General features: G+C 45.9%; 1 protein-coding gene across 3 annotated transcripts in view; it reads left to right on the plus strand.

The window, feature by feature from the left end:
* LOC126184520 (elongation of very long chain fatty acids protein AAEL008004-like) overlaps positions 1-20,867 on the plus strand; it is a 647,799-nt gene that overhangs the window by 477,346 nt on the left and 149,586 nt on the right. For all 3 annotated transcript variants that reach the window (XM_049926915.1, XM_049926917.1, XM_049926916.1), the window contains one exon: positions 1,664-1,744. In XM_049926915.1, the coding sequence (XP_049782872.1) occupies positions 1,664-1,744 (81 nt within the window). The remainder of the gene's footprint in view (positions 1-1,663; positions 1,745-20,867) is intronic.

Genomic DNA, 20,867 nt, shown 5'->3' on the forward strand with positions numbered 1-20,867 from the left:
CAGTCTGATACACTACAAAACGTGAGCGTCGCGCAGTCGCCGGAAGCAGGACTCAAAACTTTGCTTGTTGGGTGGTTGCTAACATCCGCTTCATAGTTCCAATTAAAGATGGTGTAAGCTATCATCTCCTCTGCCACTTTTTATATGTGTAAATAAAAATAAGTCTATCTGAATTTCCGTGCTATCATTAAGGACAGATTATACACATGCATGCTTATATAGGTTCTATCTCCTAAAGGTCGTCAGGAGCAATTTCTCTGGTGTTTCGGCAGGTATTTGCAATTTCGTTTTTGCACTGTGTCGCTGGAGTCAGCCTAAACAAATGCTGCTCATCAGATCTATAAAGCGACGCCCAGTGCTGACAGAAACTGTTAGTTTATTTCCCGTTACGATTAAAATGGTTTAAAACAAATATCGACCTAGGGTAATTTGGGACCCCTCAATCCAATGGGCACGTTAAACTCCGCTTTGAAATCATGTTGATCGTAACGAGAAACAAACCGATGCTTCACGTCGACACTGGGCGTTGCATGAAAGACTTGATGAGCTGTGTTTATGTTTGGTCTGGCTACAGCTACACGTTGCGAAAGCTAAATTGCAGATATCTGCCAAAAGACCAGAGAAAAAGCGCCTGAAGACTCTTAGGAGAAACACACTGCTTACATGGGTTGAATCGGGGAGAAAAGCTAAAAAAAGGGGGACAGGTTGACAGGCCACATTTTCAGTTACCAATTAATAGTCAATATAGAAACAGTCAGTGTTTAGGGCAAACAACGTAGAGACGGACCAAGGCTTGACTGCAGTGAAGAGATTCGATTGGATGTAGGTTACAATAGTTATTCAGGGACTGAGACTTCCATTTTGTAGAGTTGCATGGAGGGCTACATCAAATTATTCTTCGAACTGAAGAAGAAGAAGAAAAATAACAACAATAACAACTTAACGCTCATACTGACATATATGACGATTTGCGCACTTAAGGAAATCAGACTAACTATATGTGACCCTAAGGTCTTTTTCATACTTCAGGGTATAATCTTCACATTTATTTAGGAGCACAAAAAGATGAGCAACCCTGGTTGTAGAGCAGAATATATTCAGCTTTCTGGTAGTTAAGGTATACTTAGCATACTGTAGATGCGGAGGTCATTGCTGAGGGACTATTAGCTCAGGTAGAGAGCAATGACAGAAGGTATAGGCCATGATCCTGCACAAGAAATCGTCGTAACACACATCCGTACTGATGGGGATAGATAGCTGCGTGGCTGGGCTAGCAACCCACAATTTCTGAGAAATAAGATTCCATTCATTGCAGTAACTCGCCCAGTAACAGCCCCGTCCCACCTGTTAAATCATAGTGTAATGGATGTGCAGTCAGTGCAATTAAATTGTGGATTAAACACAACAGAAAAGCAATGATTTTGGTGTTTATCGTGTTCTGTTTGCCACTTGTGCGTTGCTTTCCAGATAAATAGCGAAAATCTTCGTTTCTTACTGTACTAGTCCGTTGGCAATACGCACAGCCCGTTCAATATATCTTGTATAAAATGTTGTGTTATTAGAATATGTATTCTTTGTAGCATAATACTTCTGTTTACTGTAGTGTGTGTTACTAAAACTCACCCAATCTGTTAAATTGCTTTCATGTATCTGTATGTTTCAGTACCTGCAGAGTGGATGGGCGGGTCACTACAGCTTCCGTTGCCAACCCGTAGATTATTCATACAGCCCAATGGGGCTAAGGGTGAGTAAACTAACTTGCTTTACTTTTTCGTTATAGAAAAGACAAATGTACGTTGTTTAGCTTTCTTTGTATATCACCGACAACTCTTCCTTGATCATCGTACTTGCCGAAGATGCTACATTGTATGTGCATTTTTATTTAAAGAGTCTGGTATAAATATTAATTTTTCTTACTAATTTTCGTGTCGAGAGGAGCAAGAGAGAATGTGTTACTGTCATCGTGGGCCATATTTCAGTGGAGATGATTTGACGCTGCCTTCTCAGTTTAAATTGGTCCTCGGAGCGAGAATGGAACCCAAAGTGAGATATAACTCCTGTGGTTCCCAGTGCGGTGTCAAATAAAATAAAATAAAACATGAGGTGCCAATTTCTGTGAAATATTAGTCTCCATTATTGCTGCACATTTTAACCATTTAACTTCGATTGACTTCTCTGGTACACGGTTTAAAAAAATGCATGCACTAACTGAAGTTCCAAAATTTTTATTTCTGTAGCATTTGTTTATTAACCCATTTTCTAGAAAGACAACACTAATCAAAATGTGTTATTAGATCACTTTTATGGATTGAAATGGCGGAGTACATAAATATTTCATAAGAAAAACATTAGTAGCCTGTAAGAGTTATCTCTGGAGTGGAAAATAAAACTGGTTTGTTTCGGATTATGTTAGCATAATCCAGATCTGAGAAAGAGATAAACTAGATTTGGCCGCTAAGTATCAGATCATCAATGTCCTGAATTGCTATTAAACGGTCAAGTCCTAAGGACTTGGGACGCAGGGTTATATAGAAGTTCCACTTGGTGTTAACCTCTTCTGACTTGACAGTGAAATAGGTGTTTCGAATATTAATAGTTTAAATGAGTATGCGTATTAGAGTGTCTGTCTTTCTCGCGGGTATGTGTATGAGTATTAAAAGTCTCTCAAAGCCACATTTGATCTAATAAGGTCTAGAGGAGAAATTATTGCTTTTGCATAAAATTTCATAGATTTGTCCTCCACGAACTGGCAGACTAATGATTAGCCTAAGTGCTGCCAAATATGTAAGCTGAGTGTGTACTGGCCAGCACTGGCTTTGCACAAACGGCTTTGTTCTCCAGTGGTTTCAGGTTTCTCAAGTAGCAGTCAGATGCCACTGAACCCGGTTCGGAACTATGATACAGCCGGCAGTATCATGATACGCCAAATGAAGAGTTTTCAGTTGTTTGACTTTGTGCTGATTTTAGAGTAGGTACAGCTGGTTGAAAAGGCAGCAATCTTTGTTTGATCGCACTATTAACGTGCGATCGCAGAGTTAACATTATATCGATCGTGACACCTATATATTTAACCAAGTCCATCGAAGTCTATGTTTCTAATGGACAGTATCTGGCTCGGGTCGAAAGCCTTTTCTGTGATGACAAGGTGAAGAGTTCTTGCTCTTTAAGAAAGAGACTATGGTTTCGAGTCTAAAAAAAATCGCTTTATTTCTCGACATAGCCCATTTTTTTGTTCAATACACTGTGTTGAAAATTTTTCAGTGAGTTGATTCCATCCCTGAAGACTGATAGTTAGAGATCTGACAAATACACATCTGCAGCTGTATGATCCTTTGAACGGGAATCAGTCATAAGACCCATTATGCATTTCTTTCCTGCCAAATTCGTTGTTGTTTGCTGCAACGGCGCTGATTTCCGCCCACCTCTTTGACTGCTAATTAGTTCCTAGCAAAATGGTTCAAATGGCTCTGAGCACTATGGGACTCAACTGCTGTGGTCATAAGTCCCCTAGAACTTAGAACTACTTAAACCTAACTAACCTAAGGACATCACACACATCCATGCCCGAGGCAGGATTCGAACCTGCGACCGTAGCGGTCGTGCGGTTCCAGACTGTAGCGCCTTTAACGGCTCGGCCACTTCGGCCGGCGTTCCTAGCAGGGAGTGGTAGATCCGTGCCTGCCCTACAGTTAAGAAATCTGAGAACAAAATAAATGGTTTTATTTTAAAACAATAGAAACATTGCTAAGAGATTCATTTTTGTTTTTGTCTTTTGTCAGCTCTCGGTAAACGAGACTCCAAACTTTTCTCATAGTTAATTCAAGTAAAATGTACTTTATCCTTTCTTCTTGTGTGAATGGTATCAGCTTTTTATTATGCGCTTAATTACCAATTGTCTAACACCTTGTTGATCAGTTTCTCGGTGTTTTCATCTGTGACTGCAGTTTCTCAACGTTGGCCACATGCATCTCCTAGGAAAGTTCAGACACGTTTGGATCTGCCACCCATTTCTTAAGTATCTAGAATGAAGAATCAGTGTACTTATAAATTTTCATCAACTTTGGACGAATTCCTATTGGTCATGAACTGGCCAAAACATAGAATTTTATGACGACGCAGCATTCTAGTTTCATCAGTTAAAAAGTCGTATAAACAAAATTATTCTGCAGATCACGTTAATACTCAACTGACGCCATTGTTCAACGTGTCGCAGCATAAAACAATAAATTTTGGTTGATATGAATTCCTTCTCTGTGACAAGTCGAGATTATTTCAACTTTTCGCCGGTATTTTTAAAACCACAATACTTGTATTTTAATCACATACTTTATTTTAAAGTCGTATCACAGATGTACAGATGTGCTCCACCAACTGTTGGACTCCGAAGTACTCAGTGCTAAACCTGAAGTCTTTTAGGATGAAGATGAGCTGGCAAGGCATCCTTGTTGCTACCCGATTTCTATTTCCGACGCTATGAGAAAAGCAGAGGGAGCAGAGAAATACGGAACGTCGTGGTCAAAGCCGGGAAACAAACGTGCTTATAAAAGGATGTGTGCAACTGGCACTACGAATCTAACTCTGGTGTAAACAGCAGTGCGTTGCCACCAATACCTACCATTCTGTTTTTAATTCACACAGCGAGTACGTCTGAAGTCATTCAATACACTACATGACGAAGGCAGTTTCTTCACTATGCACAGACGTATAATCTTTTACGTGATACGACACTTAGAAATACGTTTATTTAACAAATATTTCCTTCTCAGTTCTTTTGTATACAATGTAAGAAACGGGCTCTACAGAATCTGAGATTCCTGGTCTTTCTTACATATTTTCCTCGTCAGAAAAATTATTTATCGCACAGCACCTTAAGTCGGATTATTACAGTAGTGCGAACACACGCGTTGTTGCACGCTTCTAGTGCGAACTGAATAGAAATCGCTTTGAACAGGAAACCCTGTCCATAAACGTATTGTTTTTGTGCAACGGGAACAAATATGTAAAACAGTATATTCCAGTCTTCCATATCTCTTCGCTGATACTGATAAAAACTGTGACTCTGCAGTACTCATATAACCAATTAACTAACGTGGTAACGATTTTCAATAAATGTGTAGTAACTATTTTCAATAAATATGTAATTTTGGGATTCGGCAGCCTAAACTAGGAAGGCTTTATTTATTCACACCCACCGAACGCATTTCTTCGCGAAGCGCTTTTGTTGTGTCTATGGTGTGTGTGTGTGTGTGTGTGTGTGTGTGTGTGTGTGTGTGTGTGAGTTTGGGTGCATATAGGAGTACTGTGTCGTGTTTGTGAGGTTGCTGCTGATTATAGAGACAGAAAGGGATGAAACCGGTGCTGTCACATGCGCACCGCCTTTATAATAGCACCATGGGGACCTCTGAGTTTAACGTCCGTATTTAGATGAGGGATCCCAATCAAAAGAGTCTAATGTTCTCACTTCCTGAGGCACAGCGGAGAGACTGCGAATTCGATCCACGATATTGGCGCAAAATCTGATAATAAGAAACTTTACACCACTATCTCTCGTCCTCATGTTGACCAAACACTGACGGTGAAAAATTCTTCCAACACCAATATTCGAACCCATTATTCCCTATTATAGCGCCACCATACAGGCGTAGGTTTGCGGCCTCTCACGGTTTCTAGTGCTCTCCACTGAGAGACCAATGAAATACATATCACCCACATGTTACTTTGTAAAATACGTGTGTCTCCTTCCACAGTTGGTTCACATCGTGATCTACAAGAGCAGCGTTTAGAACTGTTAGTTAATTGTTACGAATTCGTAAAGTGTTACAAAAGTAAATTGCTATTTCAAAGTACTGCAGTTCACGTACAGCGACAGTGTAGGTAAATACTGTCGCATTTTCTCCCGTTTGATGAGGGAAAGAGCAGTTCATTATTTTATTGGATTATTCCCGCAGGAAGCAAACGCTATAGTTCCAGATAGAAGCAGGTGTTCAAAAAAATCCTCAAAGTGTATTTTGGAGCTCATAATCTTAGCTGAAAAGCTGTATGCTCGAATACTTATTGCAAGTATCGGAAATGATTATGCTATATTCGACGCAATGTTTGTTTCATTTCACAGGAGAAATAAACCTAACAGCGTATGAAATTTGAATTTTTCATTCCTGGGGAAGTCTCAAAACCAACATATTTCAACATCCGAGGCTTTCAGTACTCTCCACACTTGGAGAAGGTTCATCAATCAATGTCAGTCACATATCCCAATTGGCGATGGTTGCTAATGCATGGTCATTTAGTGCAGCGTGAAATGTCATTTTTTTCGAATCTGTTATTTTGGAACTGACTTTGCGTGTCTCTTTCCTCTACTGTATCAAGTTCAAATACCTCGTTCCCATTTCCTAACAACGATGTGAGCAAGTTAAAGCGCATAAGAAAGAATTAGGTATATTTATTGTTTCTGATTTGTTTTCGCAATCACAAGCACTATCACACGCAGCTAATATGATGCTTCCGTGAAGAGACGTGGCCGGCCCCGATGGCCGAGCGGTTCTAGGCGCTTCAGTCCGGAACCGCGCGACTGCTACGGTCGCAGGTTCGAACCCTGCCTCGGGCATGGATATGTGTGATGTCCTTAGGTTAGTTAGGTTTAAGTAGTTCTAAGTTCTAGGGGACTGATGACCTCAGATGTTAAGTCCCATAGTGCTCAGAGCCATTTGAACCATTTGAAGAGACGTGTATCCTTCATTTTCTGATATAAGAATACAATCCTGCTTCGTTTGGGAGTATTCAATTAAGGTTATTCCAAAGTACTGCACTTCACACACTGCGACACTGTATGTACACTCTCACGAAGCGTTTGCATTATCCACTGTAGAATAGGCTACAGTTTTAACTTAAATTACATGAAATTCTTCCGAAATATTGAGGAATTAACTGACCTGACGATAGTGTAGAAAATATTACAAATTACCATTCTGCACTTAATAGAAACAATTTAGTCTGTAATACGCTGAAGCGCCAAAGAAACTGGTATAGGCATGCTTATTCAAATACAAACATATGAAAACAGGCGGGATACGGCGCAGCTGTCGGTAGTGCCTATATGACACTCGAAGTGTCTGGCGCAGTTGTTATATTGGTTACTGCTGCTACAATGGCAGGTTATCAAGATTTTAAGTGAGTTTGAACGTGGTGTTATAGTCGGTGCACGAGCGATGGGACACAGCATCTATGAGGTAGCGATGAAGTGGCGATTTTCTCGTACGACCATTTCACGAGTGTAGCGTGAATTTCAGGAAGCCAGTAAAAAATCAAGTCTCCGACATCGCTGCTGCCGGAAAAAAGTCCTGCAAGGATGGGATCAACGATGACTGACGAGAATCGTTCAAAGTGATAGAAGTGCAACCTTTCCGCAAATTGTTGCAGATTGCAATGCTCGGCCATCGACAAGTGTCTGCGTGCGAACCATTCAACGAAACGTCATTGATATGAGCTTTCGGAGCCGAAGGCCCACTCGTGTACCCTTGATGACTGCACGACATAAAGCTTTACGCCTCGCCTGGGCCCGTCAACACCGACATTGGACTGTTGATGACTGGAAACATGTTGCCTGGTCGGACGAATATCGAGCAGATGGACGTGTACGGGTATGGAGACTGTTCAAGCTGGTGGAGGCTGTGTAATGGTGGGGGGCGTGAGCAGTTTGAGTGATATGGGACCCCTGATACGTCTAGATACGACTCTGACAGGTGACACGTACGTAAGCATCCTGTCTGATCACCTGCACCCGTTCATGTCCATTGTGCATTCCGACGGACTTGGGCAATTCCAGCAGGAGAATGCGACACCTCACACGTCCAGAATTGCTACAGAGTGACAGCCCTGGAGGTTTCATGGTGTCAGTTCCCTCCAGCACTACATCAGAAATTAGTCGAGTCCATGCCACGTCCTGTTGCCGCACTTCTGCGTGCTCGCGGGGGCTTTACCCGATATTAGTCAGATGTACACCCTTCTGAGTTTAAACACTTCTGCTGGCCAGCAAACTCCCCAGACACGAATATTATTGAGCATATCTGGGATGCCTTGCAACGTGCTGTTCAGAAGAGATCTCCACCCTAACATACTCTTAAGGATTTATGGACAGCCCTGGAGGTTTCATGGTGTCAGTTCCCTCCAGCACTACATCAGAAATTAGTCGATTCCATGCCACGTCCTGTTGCCGCACTTCTGCGTGCTCGCGGGGGCTTTACCCGATATTAGTCAGATGTACCAGTTTCTTTGGATCTTCATTTTATTTGCGTTCGAGATGTGGTGCTATACAAGGATGTTGAAAATTAGGTAAACTGATAAGACAATAAATGCGGAGGTTCTAGGAAAAATCGGCTCGAAAAGGAACATATTCAGAAACTGACAAGAAGGGGGAATGGTTGATAGGAACATGTTCTGGCACATCAGCGTCTAGCTTCCAATATACTAGAGGAAGCTGTCGATGGAAAAAAAAATCTGTTGGGGAAGACAGACATATTACAATGCCCTACAAATAATTGAGGACTTTGGGTGTTACTGCTTCTGGTAAGTGAATAGGTTGGCATGCGAGAGGATGTCTTCGTGGGTCGCATCCAACCAGCCAGAACACTGATGACAAACAAAAATATGTTGCATTGCTAGATTCTTTTTCCTTAAACCTTGTGAGTCACCTAAAACAGTAAAATATACTTACGGTAAAGACCAAAAAGGATGCTATGTTTCTCATACTGTCGAATTTCTGAATAAATATATTTTGAATCACATTTGAACTGCTTCTCTTAGAATTCGGACATGGTGTAGCAGAAGCCAGGCACAGGACAGAAGTTTGAAAGAACGGGTTTCGAATGACGTTGTCAATTCACGGTCGCCCGATAATTAGAGAAGAGTCCGCTGTAAACAGAGCGTGACTGCTGCCAACGAGGGTCCGCTGTCACAGGCTAGAGGCTGCTACGTAACGCACTAATGCGAAACACCAATCCATTACTTCACCTGTAAGGTATCCTCACAACAGTGATACATCAAATGGGGCTATCTATTGTACTGGTCAAATACTTAATGCTACTGTTCATGTCGTCCCACCAAAGCACCATTTCTGACACACCTTCTCAATCATTCCGTCCCGCTTCTCACTTCACGTTGTCAGGGAACAACACAATGGGAGCTACAAAGACAGAACACAGGCTCATAAATAAGTTAACCAGCAGACCTCAAACCAAAGTGAACTGTCCTAGTGTACTTATAGCCTTTTACTGTAGCGTTTTACTTTACCTACGAGGGCGAGCGGGAAAGTAATGCATCCGAATTATTTACATCTACATCTACATTTACACTCCGCAAGCCACCCAACGGTGTGTAGCGGAGGGCACTTCACGTGCCACTGTCATTACCTCCCTTTCCTGTTCCAGTCGCGTATGGTTCGCGGGAAGAACGACTGCCGGAAAGCCTCCGTGCGCGCTCGAATCTCTCTGATTTTACATTCGTGATCTCCTCGGGAGGTATAAGTAGGGGGAAGCAATATATTCGATACCTCATCCAGAAACGCAACCTCTCGAAACCTGGATAGCAAGCTACACCGCGATGCAGAGGGCCTCTCTTGCAGAGTCTGCCACTTGAGTTTGCTAAACATCGTCGTAACGCTATTACGCTTACCAAATAACCCTGTGACGAAACGCGCCGCTCTTCTTTGGATCTTCTCTATCTCCTCTGTCAACCCTACCTGGTACGGATCCCACACTGATGAGCAATACTCAAGTATAGGTCGACCGAGTGTTTTGTAAGCCACCTCCTTTGTTGATGGACTACATTTTCTAAGGACTCTCCCAATGACTCTCAACCTGGCACCCGCCTTACCAACAATTAATTTTATATGATCATTCCACTTCAAATCATTCCGTACGCATACTCCCAGATATTTTTCAGAAGTAACTGCTACCAGTGTTTGTTCCGCTATCATATAATCATACAATAAAGGGTCCGTCTTTCTATGTATTCGCAATACATTACATTTGTCTATGTTAAGGGTCAGTTGCCACTCCCTGCACCAAGTGCCTATCCGCTGCAGATCATCCTGCATTTCGCTGCAACTTTCTAGTGCTGCAACTTCTCTGTAAACTACAGCATCATCCGCGAAACGCCGCATGGAACTTCCGACACGATCTACTAGGTCATTTATACATATTGTGAAAAGCAATGGTCCCAAAACACTCTCTTGTGGCACGCCAGAAGTTACTCCTCTCCATTGAGAACATCATGCTGTGTTCTGTTTGCTAAAAACTCTTTAATCCAGCCATATAGCCGGTCTGGTATTCCGTAGGCTCTTACTTTGTTTATCAGGCGAAGTGTGGAACTGTATCGAACGCCTTCCGTTAGTCAAGGAAAATGGCATCTACCTGGGAGCCTGTATCTAATATTTTCTGGGCCTCATGAGCAAATAAAGCGAGTTGGGTCTCACACGATCGCTGTTTCCGGAATCCATGTTGATTCCTACAGAGTAGATTCTGGGTTTCCAAAAGTGACATGATACGGAAGCAAACCTCTTAAAACTTTCTAAATAAAACAAACGTTAGTAACACTCTTGATCTTTATTCCTCATGTCTACATACATTGATTAGTCAGCACATTATGACCACCTACCTACTATCGATATAAACCCGCCGGCCGCGGTGGTCTAGCGGTTCTAGGCGCTCAGTCCGGAACCGCGCGACTGCTACGGTCGCAGGTTCGAATCCTGCCTCGGGCATGGATGTGTGTGATGTCCTTAGGTTAGTTAGGTTTAAGTAGTTCTAAGTTCTAGGGGACTGGTGACCACAGATGTTAAGTCCCATAGTGCTCAGAGCCATTTGAACCATTTTGATATAAACCCGCCCAGTCGATAGCAGCGTCACCTGGCGACGAAAGACTGCTAGTCAGACACACGCACTGTGCGTGTAGTAACACTGAGCGTGGTGTCCTTGTGTAGAAATGGCAAGTCGAGATCTATCTGAGTTTGACCGAGGGCTGATTGTGATGGCCCAGAGGCTCGGCACGAGCATTTCGGAAACTGCACGACTTGTCGTGTGTTCTAGGAGCGCTGTAGTGAGCGCCTTCGACACGTGGCGAAACCAAGGTGAAACCACGTCCAGACGTCGTGGGGTTGGGCGGCCACCCCTCATTACAGATTTGGATGTTGCAGGCTGGGCAGACTGGTAAAACAGGACAGGCGGCGAACTACGGCGGAATTAACATCAGACTTTCATGCTGGCCAGAGAACAAGCGTATCTGAACACACAGTGCACCGAACACTCCTAACGGCTTACCTCCGCAGCCGACGACTAATGCATGTGCCAATGTTAACACCACGACATCGGCACCTACGGTTGAAATGGACACGTGACTATTGGCAATGGACGTTGGAGTAGTGGCAGAGTGGTGCATGGTTTGTTGAATCCCGATACATCCTTCATCATACCAATGAGAAGGCACGAATCCGTCGTCTTCCAGCGGAACGGTCCTCGACACTTGTGCGGCGGGATGGAGACAAGCTGGCAGCGGCTCCATTATGCTCTGGGGAATATGCACGTAATCATCAGTGGGTCCAGTGGAACTTGTGCAAGGTATCATGACGGCCAAGGAGTATCGTACACTGGTTGCAGACCCCGTACATCCCTTCTTGACGATCATGTTTCCCGGCAGCAGTGACGTTTTTTAACAAGATAATGAGTGAGATCTTGGGTTGTCGGGTGTTCTGCCGGATATCAGCGTCGTACTTGCACGATATTTCGGTCACGTAGCTCGTGACCTTCATCAGGTGCGACCTGAGACTGCTCCTCGTGTTTTTATATAGGATGGGGCCCCTCCACGCCCGCACCAACGTGGTGACCAAACCAAAAGTTCTACTGTCACCTCCGTAAGCATGTTAGTATTTGAATCAGGCGTCACAGGATGCAGGCTGTGATGTTATCCATGCGTCTGGGTAAGACTACTCATTAACATGGTCCATCGGAGATAGATAGTGGTCGAAAACGATCGAAGGGTAGCGGTTGTAAGAGCAGAGGAAAAAAAGTGCCAAGGCCAGTGCCAAGGGAAAAAAACCTCTGCGACAGTAGGACGGGTAGTAAGGGCAGTAGCGGCTTGCTAGCTGCGACAGAGCATGCAAGGTGAGGGAAGGTTAGCGTGAGGTATCGTGCAACGTTACCTATGTACTGCGTGGTCGTTAGCTGGGGGAGTCCGGTTGCTGCGGCTGGGCTCGCTTGTAGTCTCCTGGGCCGGCCGCAGTGGCTTCCTCCCTGAAACATAGAAGTTCGGCGCGGCAACGCATGCGCTGCTGTTAGGCCCTCTGCTGCGCCTTGTCGTCAGTGACTTGGTGCAGCTTCATCAGGCTGGTGCAGAGCGGCGGCGATCAGCTACCGTACAGCATCCTCCTCTACTGCACGGCGCAGCCCTTCTGCTCTGCAGCTTCAGGACGCGCCGCAGCTTCAAGGCGCGCCGCTGTCTCAGTGAGCTGCGCCACTGTAGCGTCGGAGAAATGTACGCCGTTCGCTCTCGCTGTCGCGATGAAGGTCGCCGTCGCAGTGGTCGCCGTCGCCACCGGTTCCGCTGGGGCGGCGGTTGTCTTCTTTGCGCCTCTCACCTGCGGTGTTGCTGGGACAACCGCTGGGATAGGCGCGCGAACGTCCTTCTGCGAGGTCGCAGGAGTGTTCGCAGGTACGACTGCACTGAGGCCTTGGGCGAAGACTGCGCGCAGTTGCCTCAGGGCCTCTTCCTTCTCTGCAGCCACGGCGGCTGCGAAGGCAGCCCTCTCCGCCGCCATGACGGCTTGGAGGGCTGCTGTGGCCTCCTTCACGGCGGCGCCGAGTTCGAGGTCACACTTCTTCACGGGAGGGCGAGCTGCGTCCTGGCTGCCCGTTTCCGAGCGGTCGTCCCTGCCCCTGGCAGGTGGATCTGCTACTGCGCCATCCCTCAGCTGCGCCGGGCTGGTCTGCGCCCTACGCCGTTTCCGACGTCGTCTTCTCTTCTGCTGCTGCGTCGGTGCGGCCGCCTCGCCGCCCCCGGTTTGGGTGCGGCTTGAGAAAGCCGCACAACCGCGCCAGCTGGCGACGTGCGGGCCGCCACACCGGACACAAGTCGGCAGAGCGTTGCTGCCGCGGTCGCAGGCGCGGCTGTCGTGCTCGCCTGAGCACTTGACGCACCGCGCCGCGTTGCGGCAATACTTCGCAACATGGCCCTCGCCCTGGCACTTGAAGCACTGGGGCAGAGGGTCCATGGCAGTCGGGAGAGCCTCTGTCGTCACCGGGAAGCCCAGCAACTTCCGCAAGTCGAAGACGTCGCTCCCGCCGTCGACCGTTTGCACGGTCACGGCATAGAGCGGCGCCCTCTTCCTGTTGGTCCGGTTGTGCAACCTTGCGGTTGCGCAACCAAACCCGGCTCGCAGCAGCCCTTCCCGGACCGCTGCCTCGTCACAGCACCAAGGCAACCCCCTGAGGAGTGCCTTGGTCGTCTTCATCCTTCCAACGGAAGGCGCCTTATCACGCGCCGGCGGTGCGTCGACGACGTGGTCGGCCACTGCGACCTTGATCGCCCTGTGATCGGCCACGTTTGCAGCTCGAACGCAGATCAGCGAGTCTGTATCGACAGACTCGTAGACCACCTCGTTCCGAGCGCACTTCGTGATGGTGTCGAACAGCGCTGTCCACGCGCCTTTGCACTTGACGTACAAAGGGGGAGCAGGCCGCGACTCGTCTTCACGGGAGTTCCTCGCATGGTCGGCAGACTCGGTGAGTTGCATGGACCTGGTCCAGTATTTATGCCTATGGCCTTCCCCCTCCACCAACGGCTGCAGACGCTTCCTCTGTGGTCCGCGCCCATTCCCTGCGACCTGCTGGAGCGTTGCTGCTCTGTTTTCCGTCCGCTGCGGTTCTAGGTGTTCCCTCTGCAGTCCGCGCCCACCAAGCCCGCTCCTGGGGGTTTCATCTACGGTCTGGGGTACCAAGCGTTCCCCCTGCGGTCCACGCCCGCTCACCACGACCTGTTGGAGCGTTGCCGCTCCGTTTTTCGTCCGCTGCGGCTCTGGATGTTCCCTCTGCGGTCCGCGCCCACCAGTCCCACTTCTGGGTGTTCCATCTTCGGTCTGGTGCGCCTGGCAGTCCGTCAGGGGCTCGTTTTGCATCTCCATGTCTCTGGTTCTTCTGTTTGTGTAGTGTTGCAGCTGGCCCCGTTGCTCCTTTAACAATTCCAGAGCCGGATCCCAGGCTCTGCTTAGCTGGTACCCTGTGTCACGGTTCATAAGATCGTCAGCCATTTTAATTTTTAACCAGGGATTTACAATATACCTTGTCAATGTGGCATGTCCTACATTGGCCAGACGACAAGAACTGTGGAGATCAGGTGCAAAGAACATCAGAGGCACACTAGATCAAGACAGGTGACTAAGTCAGCCATTGCTGAACACTGTCTAGAACTAGATCATGCCATGAATTATGAGGATACCAAGATTCAAGCACAAACGCCCAGATTTTGGGACAGTGTTAACAGAGAATCAATAGAAATTAAAATGGCTAACGATCTTATGAACCGTGACACAGGGTACCAGCTAAGCAAAGCCTGGGATCCGGCACTGGAATTGTCAGAGAGCAACGGGGCCAGCTACAACACTACACAAACAGAAGAACCAGAGACATGGAGATGGAAAACGAGACCCTGACGGACTGCCAGGCGCACCAGACCGAAGATGGACACCCAGAAGTGGGACTGGTGGGCGCGGACCGCAGAGGGAACATCCAGAGCCGCAGCGGACGAAAAACGGAGCGGCAACGCTCCAACAGGTCGTGGTGAGCGGGCGCGGACCGCAGGGGGAACGCTTGGTACCCCAGACCGTAGATGAAACCCCCAGGAGCGGGTTTGGTGGGCACGAACAGCAGAGGGAACACCTAGAACCGCAGCGGACGGAAAACGGAGCAGCAACGCTCCAGCAGGTCGCAGGGAATGGGCGCGGACCACAGAGGAAGCGCCTGCACCCGTTGGTGGAGGGGGAAGGCCATAGGCATAAATACTGGACCAGGTCCACTCGAGGAGCAGTCTCAGGTCGCACCTGATGAAGGTCACGAGCTACGTGACCGAAATATCGTGCAAGTACGACGCTGATATCCGGCAGAACACCCGACAACCCAAGATGCCATTAGATCGCCGGGAAAGCCTGAAGAGTTACAACATAATGAGTCATATCATAAGGCCAGGTGATGCAGCATTCAAGGTACACAAGTTCCAATTTATGTGCTTCCCCCCCCCCCCCCCCTCTCTCTCTCCCACCAGATCTGAACCCAATCGAACACATCTGGGATGTGACTGAACGTGGCGTCAGAACTCATCGCCCCCCTCCCAGGAATTTACGGGAATTAGGTGGCTTGTGTATGCAGATGTGGTGCCATCTCCCCCCGGTGACCTGCCAAGGCCACGATGCGTCGCTGCTGTGATCCGTGCCAAAGATAGGCGGGGTTCTTTGGGGAAGGAGACCAGACAGCGAGGTCACCGGTCTCATCGGATTAGGGAAGGACGGGGAAGGAAGTCGGCCGTGCCCTTTGAAAGGAACCATCCCGGCATTTGCCTGGAGAGATTTAGGGAAATCACAGAAAACCTAAATCAGGATGGCCGGACGCGGGATTGAACCGTTGTCCTCCAAAGATAGGCATTCCCGCTGTTAGGTAAGTGGTCGTAATGTTCTGACTGGTTAGTGCATTTTTTCTTAACATAGTCACCCTGGCGATGAACGCATTTCTCCCATTGATAGACCAGTTTGCTGATACCGCCACTGTAGAATGTTTGACTTTGTTGAAGGAGCCACAACCTCGCCTCTGCTTGCACCACTTCAGCACTGTCAAAGAGAAGTCCACGAACGTTTTCTTTAAGTTTTGGAAACCGATGAAAATCGGACGGGGCCAAGTCGGGGCTGTATGGAATATGATCGATGATATTGAAGCCAAGGTGTCGGATTGTTGGAGAAGTCGCAGCATTCGTGTGTGGTCTGGCATTGTCATACTGAAGAAGAGGGTGCTCCTTAGTGGACGAACTCGATTACAGCACGCTGTTTCTCACGCACTGACTGAATTACATTGCACACCGCCATGTTACACGCTGTAATTCTGAGTCCTCTACTTTCAGAGGGCAGATAAATATAGAAATGAAGAATATAGACTTAGTATCTTAATAATCTCTGTTTTATTGAAAAAGCCTCAAGAGTTTTCACACAAGAAATTCAGAGGCATTACTTTTCAGCACGCCCTCGTACAACGGCTATTTCCTGTCGGCTCAGTAGCCTCGAACTAGAGCGCATGCTAGTGTGGTGAGATGTAAGGGGTCATAGTGGCGCAGAGATTTTGGTTATCATATTGTGCGCCAAGGTTTGGGTTAAATCCCATACCCTATACAGTGTTTCATAGCCAGAAACCATGTGAAACTTGGCAGCGATCCCATAATCGGGACCGAACGAGATGTCATATGGTAAGACACCGGACTCTCGTACGGGAGGTCGCCGTTTCAAGTCTCCACTTGGCCATGCAGAATTAGATTTTTTGTGGTTTCCGTAAAGCGGTTAAGGCAAATTCCGGGTTGACTTCTTTGAAAAGGGCACAGCCGACTTCCTTCCCCATTCTTTCCAATCTGAACATTTGCTCCGTCTCTAAATGACTTCGTCGTCGACGAAACGGTAAACCCAAGTCTTACTTCTTATCGTCGAGTGCGACACTAATCTAGTTTTCCTCCTTTTGTTCCATTCGAGTGGAGTTGCCTTTGTGGCTTCATCGTTCTTAAATCTCTTCTTTAGAAAGGCACAGGAAAATCACTTTAACTGGAACCCTGTAAGGGCAACGGCGGAGTCTTGTTGCCCTGCCATGAAAGATCACTATTAAGTGTGCGACTGACCTAAATCCAGCTTGATAGCTTCTTCCAGTATCAGACCCCAGAGTGTCGTGCTCTTTGCAATATGTGGAACGGTCCTGTAGAAATTTTATCCACATCCTGCATTGAAATAATTTCTTTCGCCTAAATAATTAATACTCCTATTTTTGCGGTACTTACTTTCTAAGTTTAGACTTTCACCCTCACTATTTAGTGCACTGAAACAAATTTAAAGGAATTTAACACTTCCATGGATTTCATTTTCATTTATTAGTAAACTGCCTGATTTACTTCAAAGATCATCTCCTGCATAAATTTAAGTTCATTGTATGAATACAATTTTAGATACGGCAAGTATGCGAAAGGAAATCGACCGTGTTCTTTTAAAAGGAACCGTCTCGACATTCTCCTTAATCAGTTTAAAAGAAACCAGAAAGAAAGCTACAACCGAATGTGAGCCACTCTGCCACCTCTCTCAGCGACAGAAATTTACTAGCCACTAACATTTCAGTTGTGCTATTAGTGGCTCCCATTACTGCCATCGTTAGTAATTTGTAACAAACGCCCTCATCATGTATCAAATTCTGCATTCAACGTTGGTAATTTTTTAACTGCGTGCCGGCCGGTGTGGCCGAGCGGTTCTAGGTTCTTCAGTCTGGAACCGCGCCACCGCTGCGGTCGCAAGTTCGAATCCGGCCTCGGGCATGGATGTGTGTGATGTCCTTAGGATAGTTAGGTTTAAGTCGTTCTAAGTTCTAGGGGACTGATGACTTCAGATATTATGTCCCATAGTGCTCAGAGCCATTTGAACCATTTTTGAACTGCGTAACTGTTATAATTGTCACACAACTCCCATTTTTATTTACAGATAGAAATGCCACCCTTAAACATACACCGCATTATTTTTTATAGTGGGAATGACACTTCAGCTGCATTTATCGCTATTATTTGATTTGCAGTGGATTTCGCTGTTACACTACACATCTGCAAGCCGCTGACTACAGTAAACACATCTTTGTCACAACTGTATAACATGTAGTCTCGAACTATCTGTAATTACTTTTAAAACTGACCATACATCAATTCCATTAAACTAAAACAATTCCATTTTTATGGTGTATATGTGACCAGCAAAGTGTTAAAACAAGAGCCAAGATATATGGGCAGTGACTATGCTCGTCATATTCATAATGATTGCATTAAAATCAGACAGCCTCCGACACAGGTGTATTAATAGGTAAGAGCAGTGAAAAGCACACTCAATGGATAGAGTTTTTTCCGTAAGGTGTAAAACCATATTGGAGTATATCCGCCTTAGGAGAGCGGCTGTAGCCATTTTGCGTCAGTGGGATAAGAGAGTTCAGAAGACGTGGCGGGTAACACGTCACTCCGTGAGTGGGTGCCTTTATAACTGAGCACATACAGTACGTCCTGTACTCGCCATTAACAATACACCGTAAACTCATGCCCCCACTTACATTTAGACACAACTTCATTTAAGGAAATGTTATGCGCTACACAGAAAATGTAATAGACAATTCGGATGGTGAAGTATTGATTCGCGGAGCAAAACACGTCAAATATAGGGCAAAATCATAACAGGTTATACATGTTATTTATAATGTTCTACCCCATTTCATCTACATAACGATGTATGTGACCTAGTAAAGGATACAAATAATTCTGTATACGTGGTAATCCATGAATAAAGTACGTCCTTTGTAATATGTACACATGGAGCATATCGCACACAGCCATCCGACAACTACTACTGCTGGTTCACGCGAACGTCGGCGCAGAAGTTTTATTACAAACAGTAAAGCGTATCTTTTAATCATGATACATAGACTTATTGGAAGGGAAGAGGATCTGCTTACCTCTAAGATATCAGTAGATCATGTAGATACCGGGCAATCATCATTATACATCTCACAGAGCGTACAAAAATCGATGTTCGCTATTCTGAAAGTAAACCTAACATAGTAAATGAAAATCCAAAATTTTATCAGGCCTATATGTTATAAGTAATTATGAAGTTAGCCACACTATCTGTACACCTTCTTTCCTTTCTTGTAGCGTTAATAGCGGCAGCACATCAACTAGATTGTTGGTAGGAAGTAGAGCCCTAAGTTGACGGAATCTGAGATTCGCGTCATCACCATAGGTACTACCACTATGTGCACTAATCTCTCACAGTACCAGTGGGAAAGGGAGCATATGATTTTTTTGTTAAAATTAATACAATTATAATATGAGATACATTTCTTTTCGTCATGGTATAATCCAGTGTCCTCTTTCAGCAGGAAACGTTAGCTATACCATAAACTCATCCGACATAAACGTTATCTGGGAATTATAACATTAAGGAGCCCCTGTTCATATACGAAGAAAGTGGATGTCGCGTTTAAGATGAACATAACCAAATATGATCACATCTTTCCGTAAGGTATTATTACTTAAATGGTGGGTCCAGTTTATTACATATATCGAACAGAAACGGAATACACTAAAAACCGGAGAGGAGGTATATTGGAAGTACTATGGCTAGCTTCAGAATATCACAAATGTGCCTTTTATACTTTGGATTCTCATGCACTATGTTACGTTTATGTTCAGCATAGCGGAAATCGGCTTTTGTTATCTCTAGGAGTTCTATAATGATGATTACAGTTTATCCATATGATCACCTGGTACCATAGAGATGGGTACAGTCTAATCCCTTCCAATAAATTTAAACTTCATGCCCAAAAGATACATTTTACTGTTTGTACGAGGGCATGTTGGAAAGTAATGCCACCGAACTTCTTATGTGAAAACTCTTAAAACAAATGTCATTAATATTCTACATCTTTATTCCTCACGTCTACGTATTTATTTTTCAACATAGTCACCCTGGTGACGAATACGTATCTCCCAACAAAAGAGCAGTTTGATGATAACGCGACTGTGGAATGTTTGACTTTGTTGACAGAGCCACTACTTCACCACTACTTGCACTGCTTCATCCTTATCAAAGTGTAGTCGTTGAAGATGTTCTTGAAGTTTTATGTTTTATAAACAGATGAAAATCGGATGGAGGATGATCGATGACAGTGAACCCAAGACGTCGGATTGTTGCAGATGTCGCAGCGCCCGTGTGTAGTCTGGCATTTTCGTGCTAAAGGAGAGAGTACTCTATGTATGGACGAACTCTTTGAAATCGAAACTCGATTACAACACGCTATTCCTCATGCACCAACATAGTTACGTTACACACTGCCATGTTGAACGCTACAATTCGGTGCCCTCTAGCGGCAGAGAGTTGCAAATATGTAAACGTCAAGACTAAAGATATAGAATATTAATTACGTTTCCTTTATTTAAAAAACTTTGCGAGTTTTCAAATAAAGAAATTCGCCGGAATTACTTTTCAGCAAGCCCTCGTAATAAACCGCCTGCACTGACGTTTGTGTGTGCCTGCAGTAGTTTTTCTCGGATGGCATGTGTGCAGCAACCCCACGCGTTTATACGAGGGCTATTCGGAAAATAAAGCCTTCCGTATACGCCTCCCGTCCCCCACGCGGATCCTCTACGACCTGATTCCTCTCTTCCATCTGCTCCTCTTCCTCAAACATATCCGCATCCTCTACACCTCCCACCACCTTGATCCCCCTCATCCCCTAGTTGCTCCTCTCATCTCCAACCCCCGCCCTCTGCCGCGCCTTCACCGTTGTGTCCCCGCTCACCTTCACCTCTACACCCTTCATCTCCTTTCCCAAGGTAGCTTCCGTCGACTCCTCCTCCCGGATGATGCCCACTCTTCCTCCATTTATCCCTCCTATCAACTCTGATCTTCACCTCCCCCTCCCTTCCTCTGTCCTTCCCTGGCCTCCCTCTTCCCCCCTTCCAGCCTGTTTTTTCCCCACCTACCCTCTCTCTCCCTCCCTTCTGTCCCCTGAGTCCTTCTTGCTCTCCCCTCCACTGCTTTTACCACTCCTTCTCGC

Source organism: Schistocerca cancellata, chromosome 4 (assembly GCF_023864275.1).
Source record: "Schistocerca cancellata isolate TAMUIC-IGC-003103 chromosome 4, iqSchCanc2.1, whole genome shotgun sequence".
Lineage (NCBI taxonomy): Eukaryota > Metazoa > Arthropoda > Insecta > Orthoptera > Acrididae > Schistocerca > Schistocerca cancellata.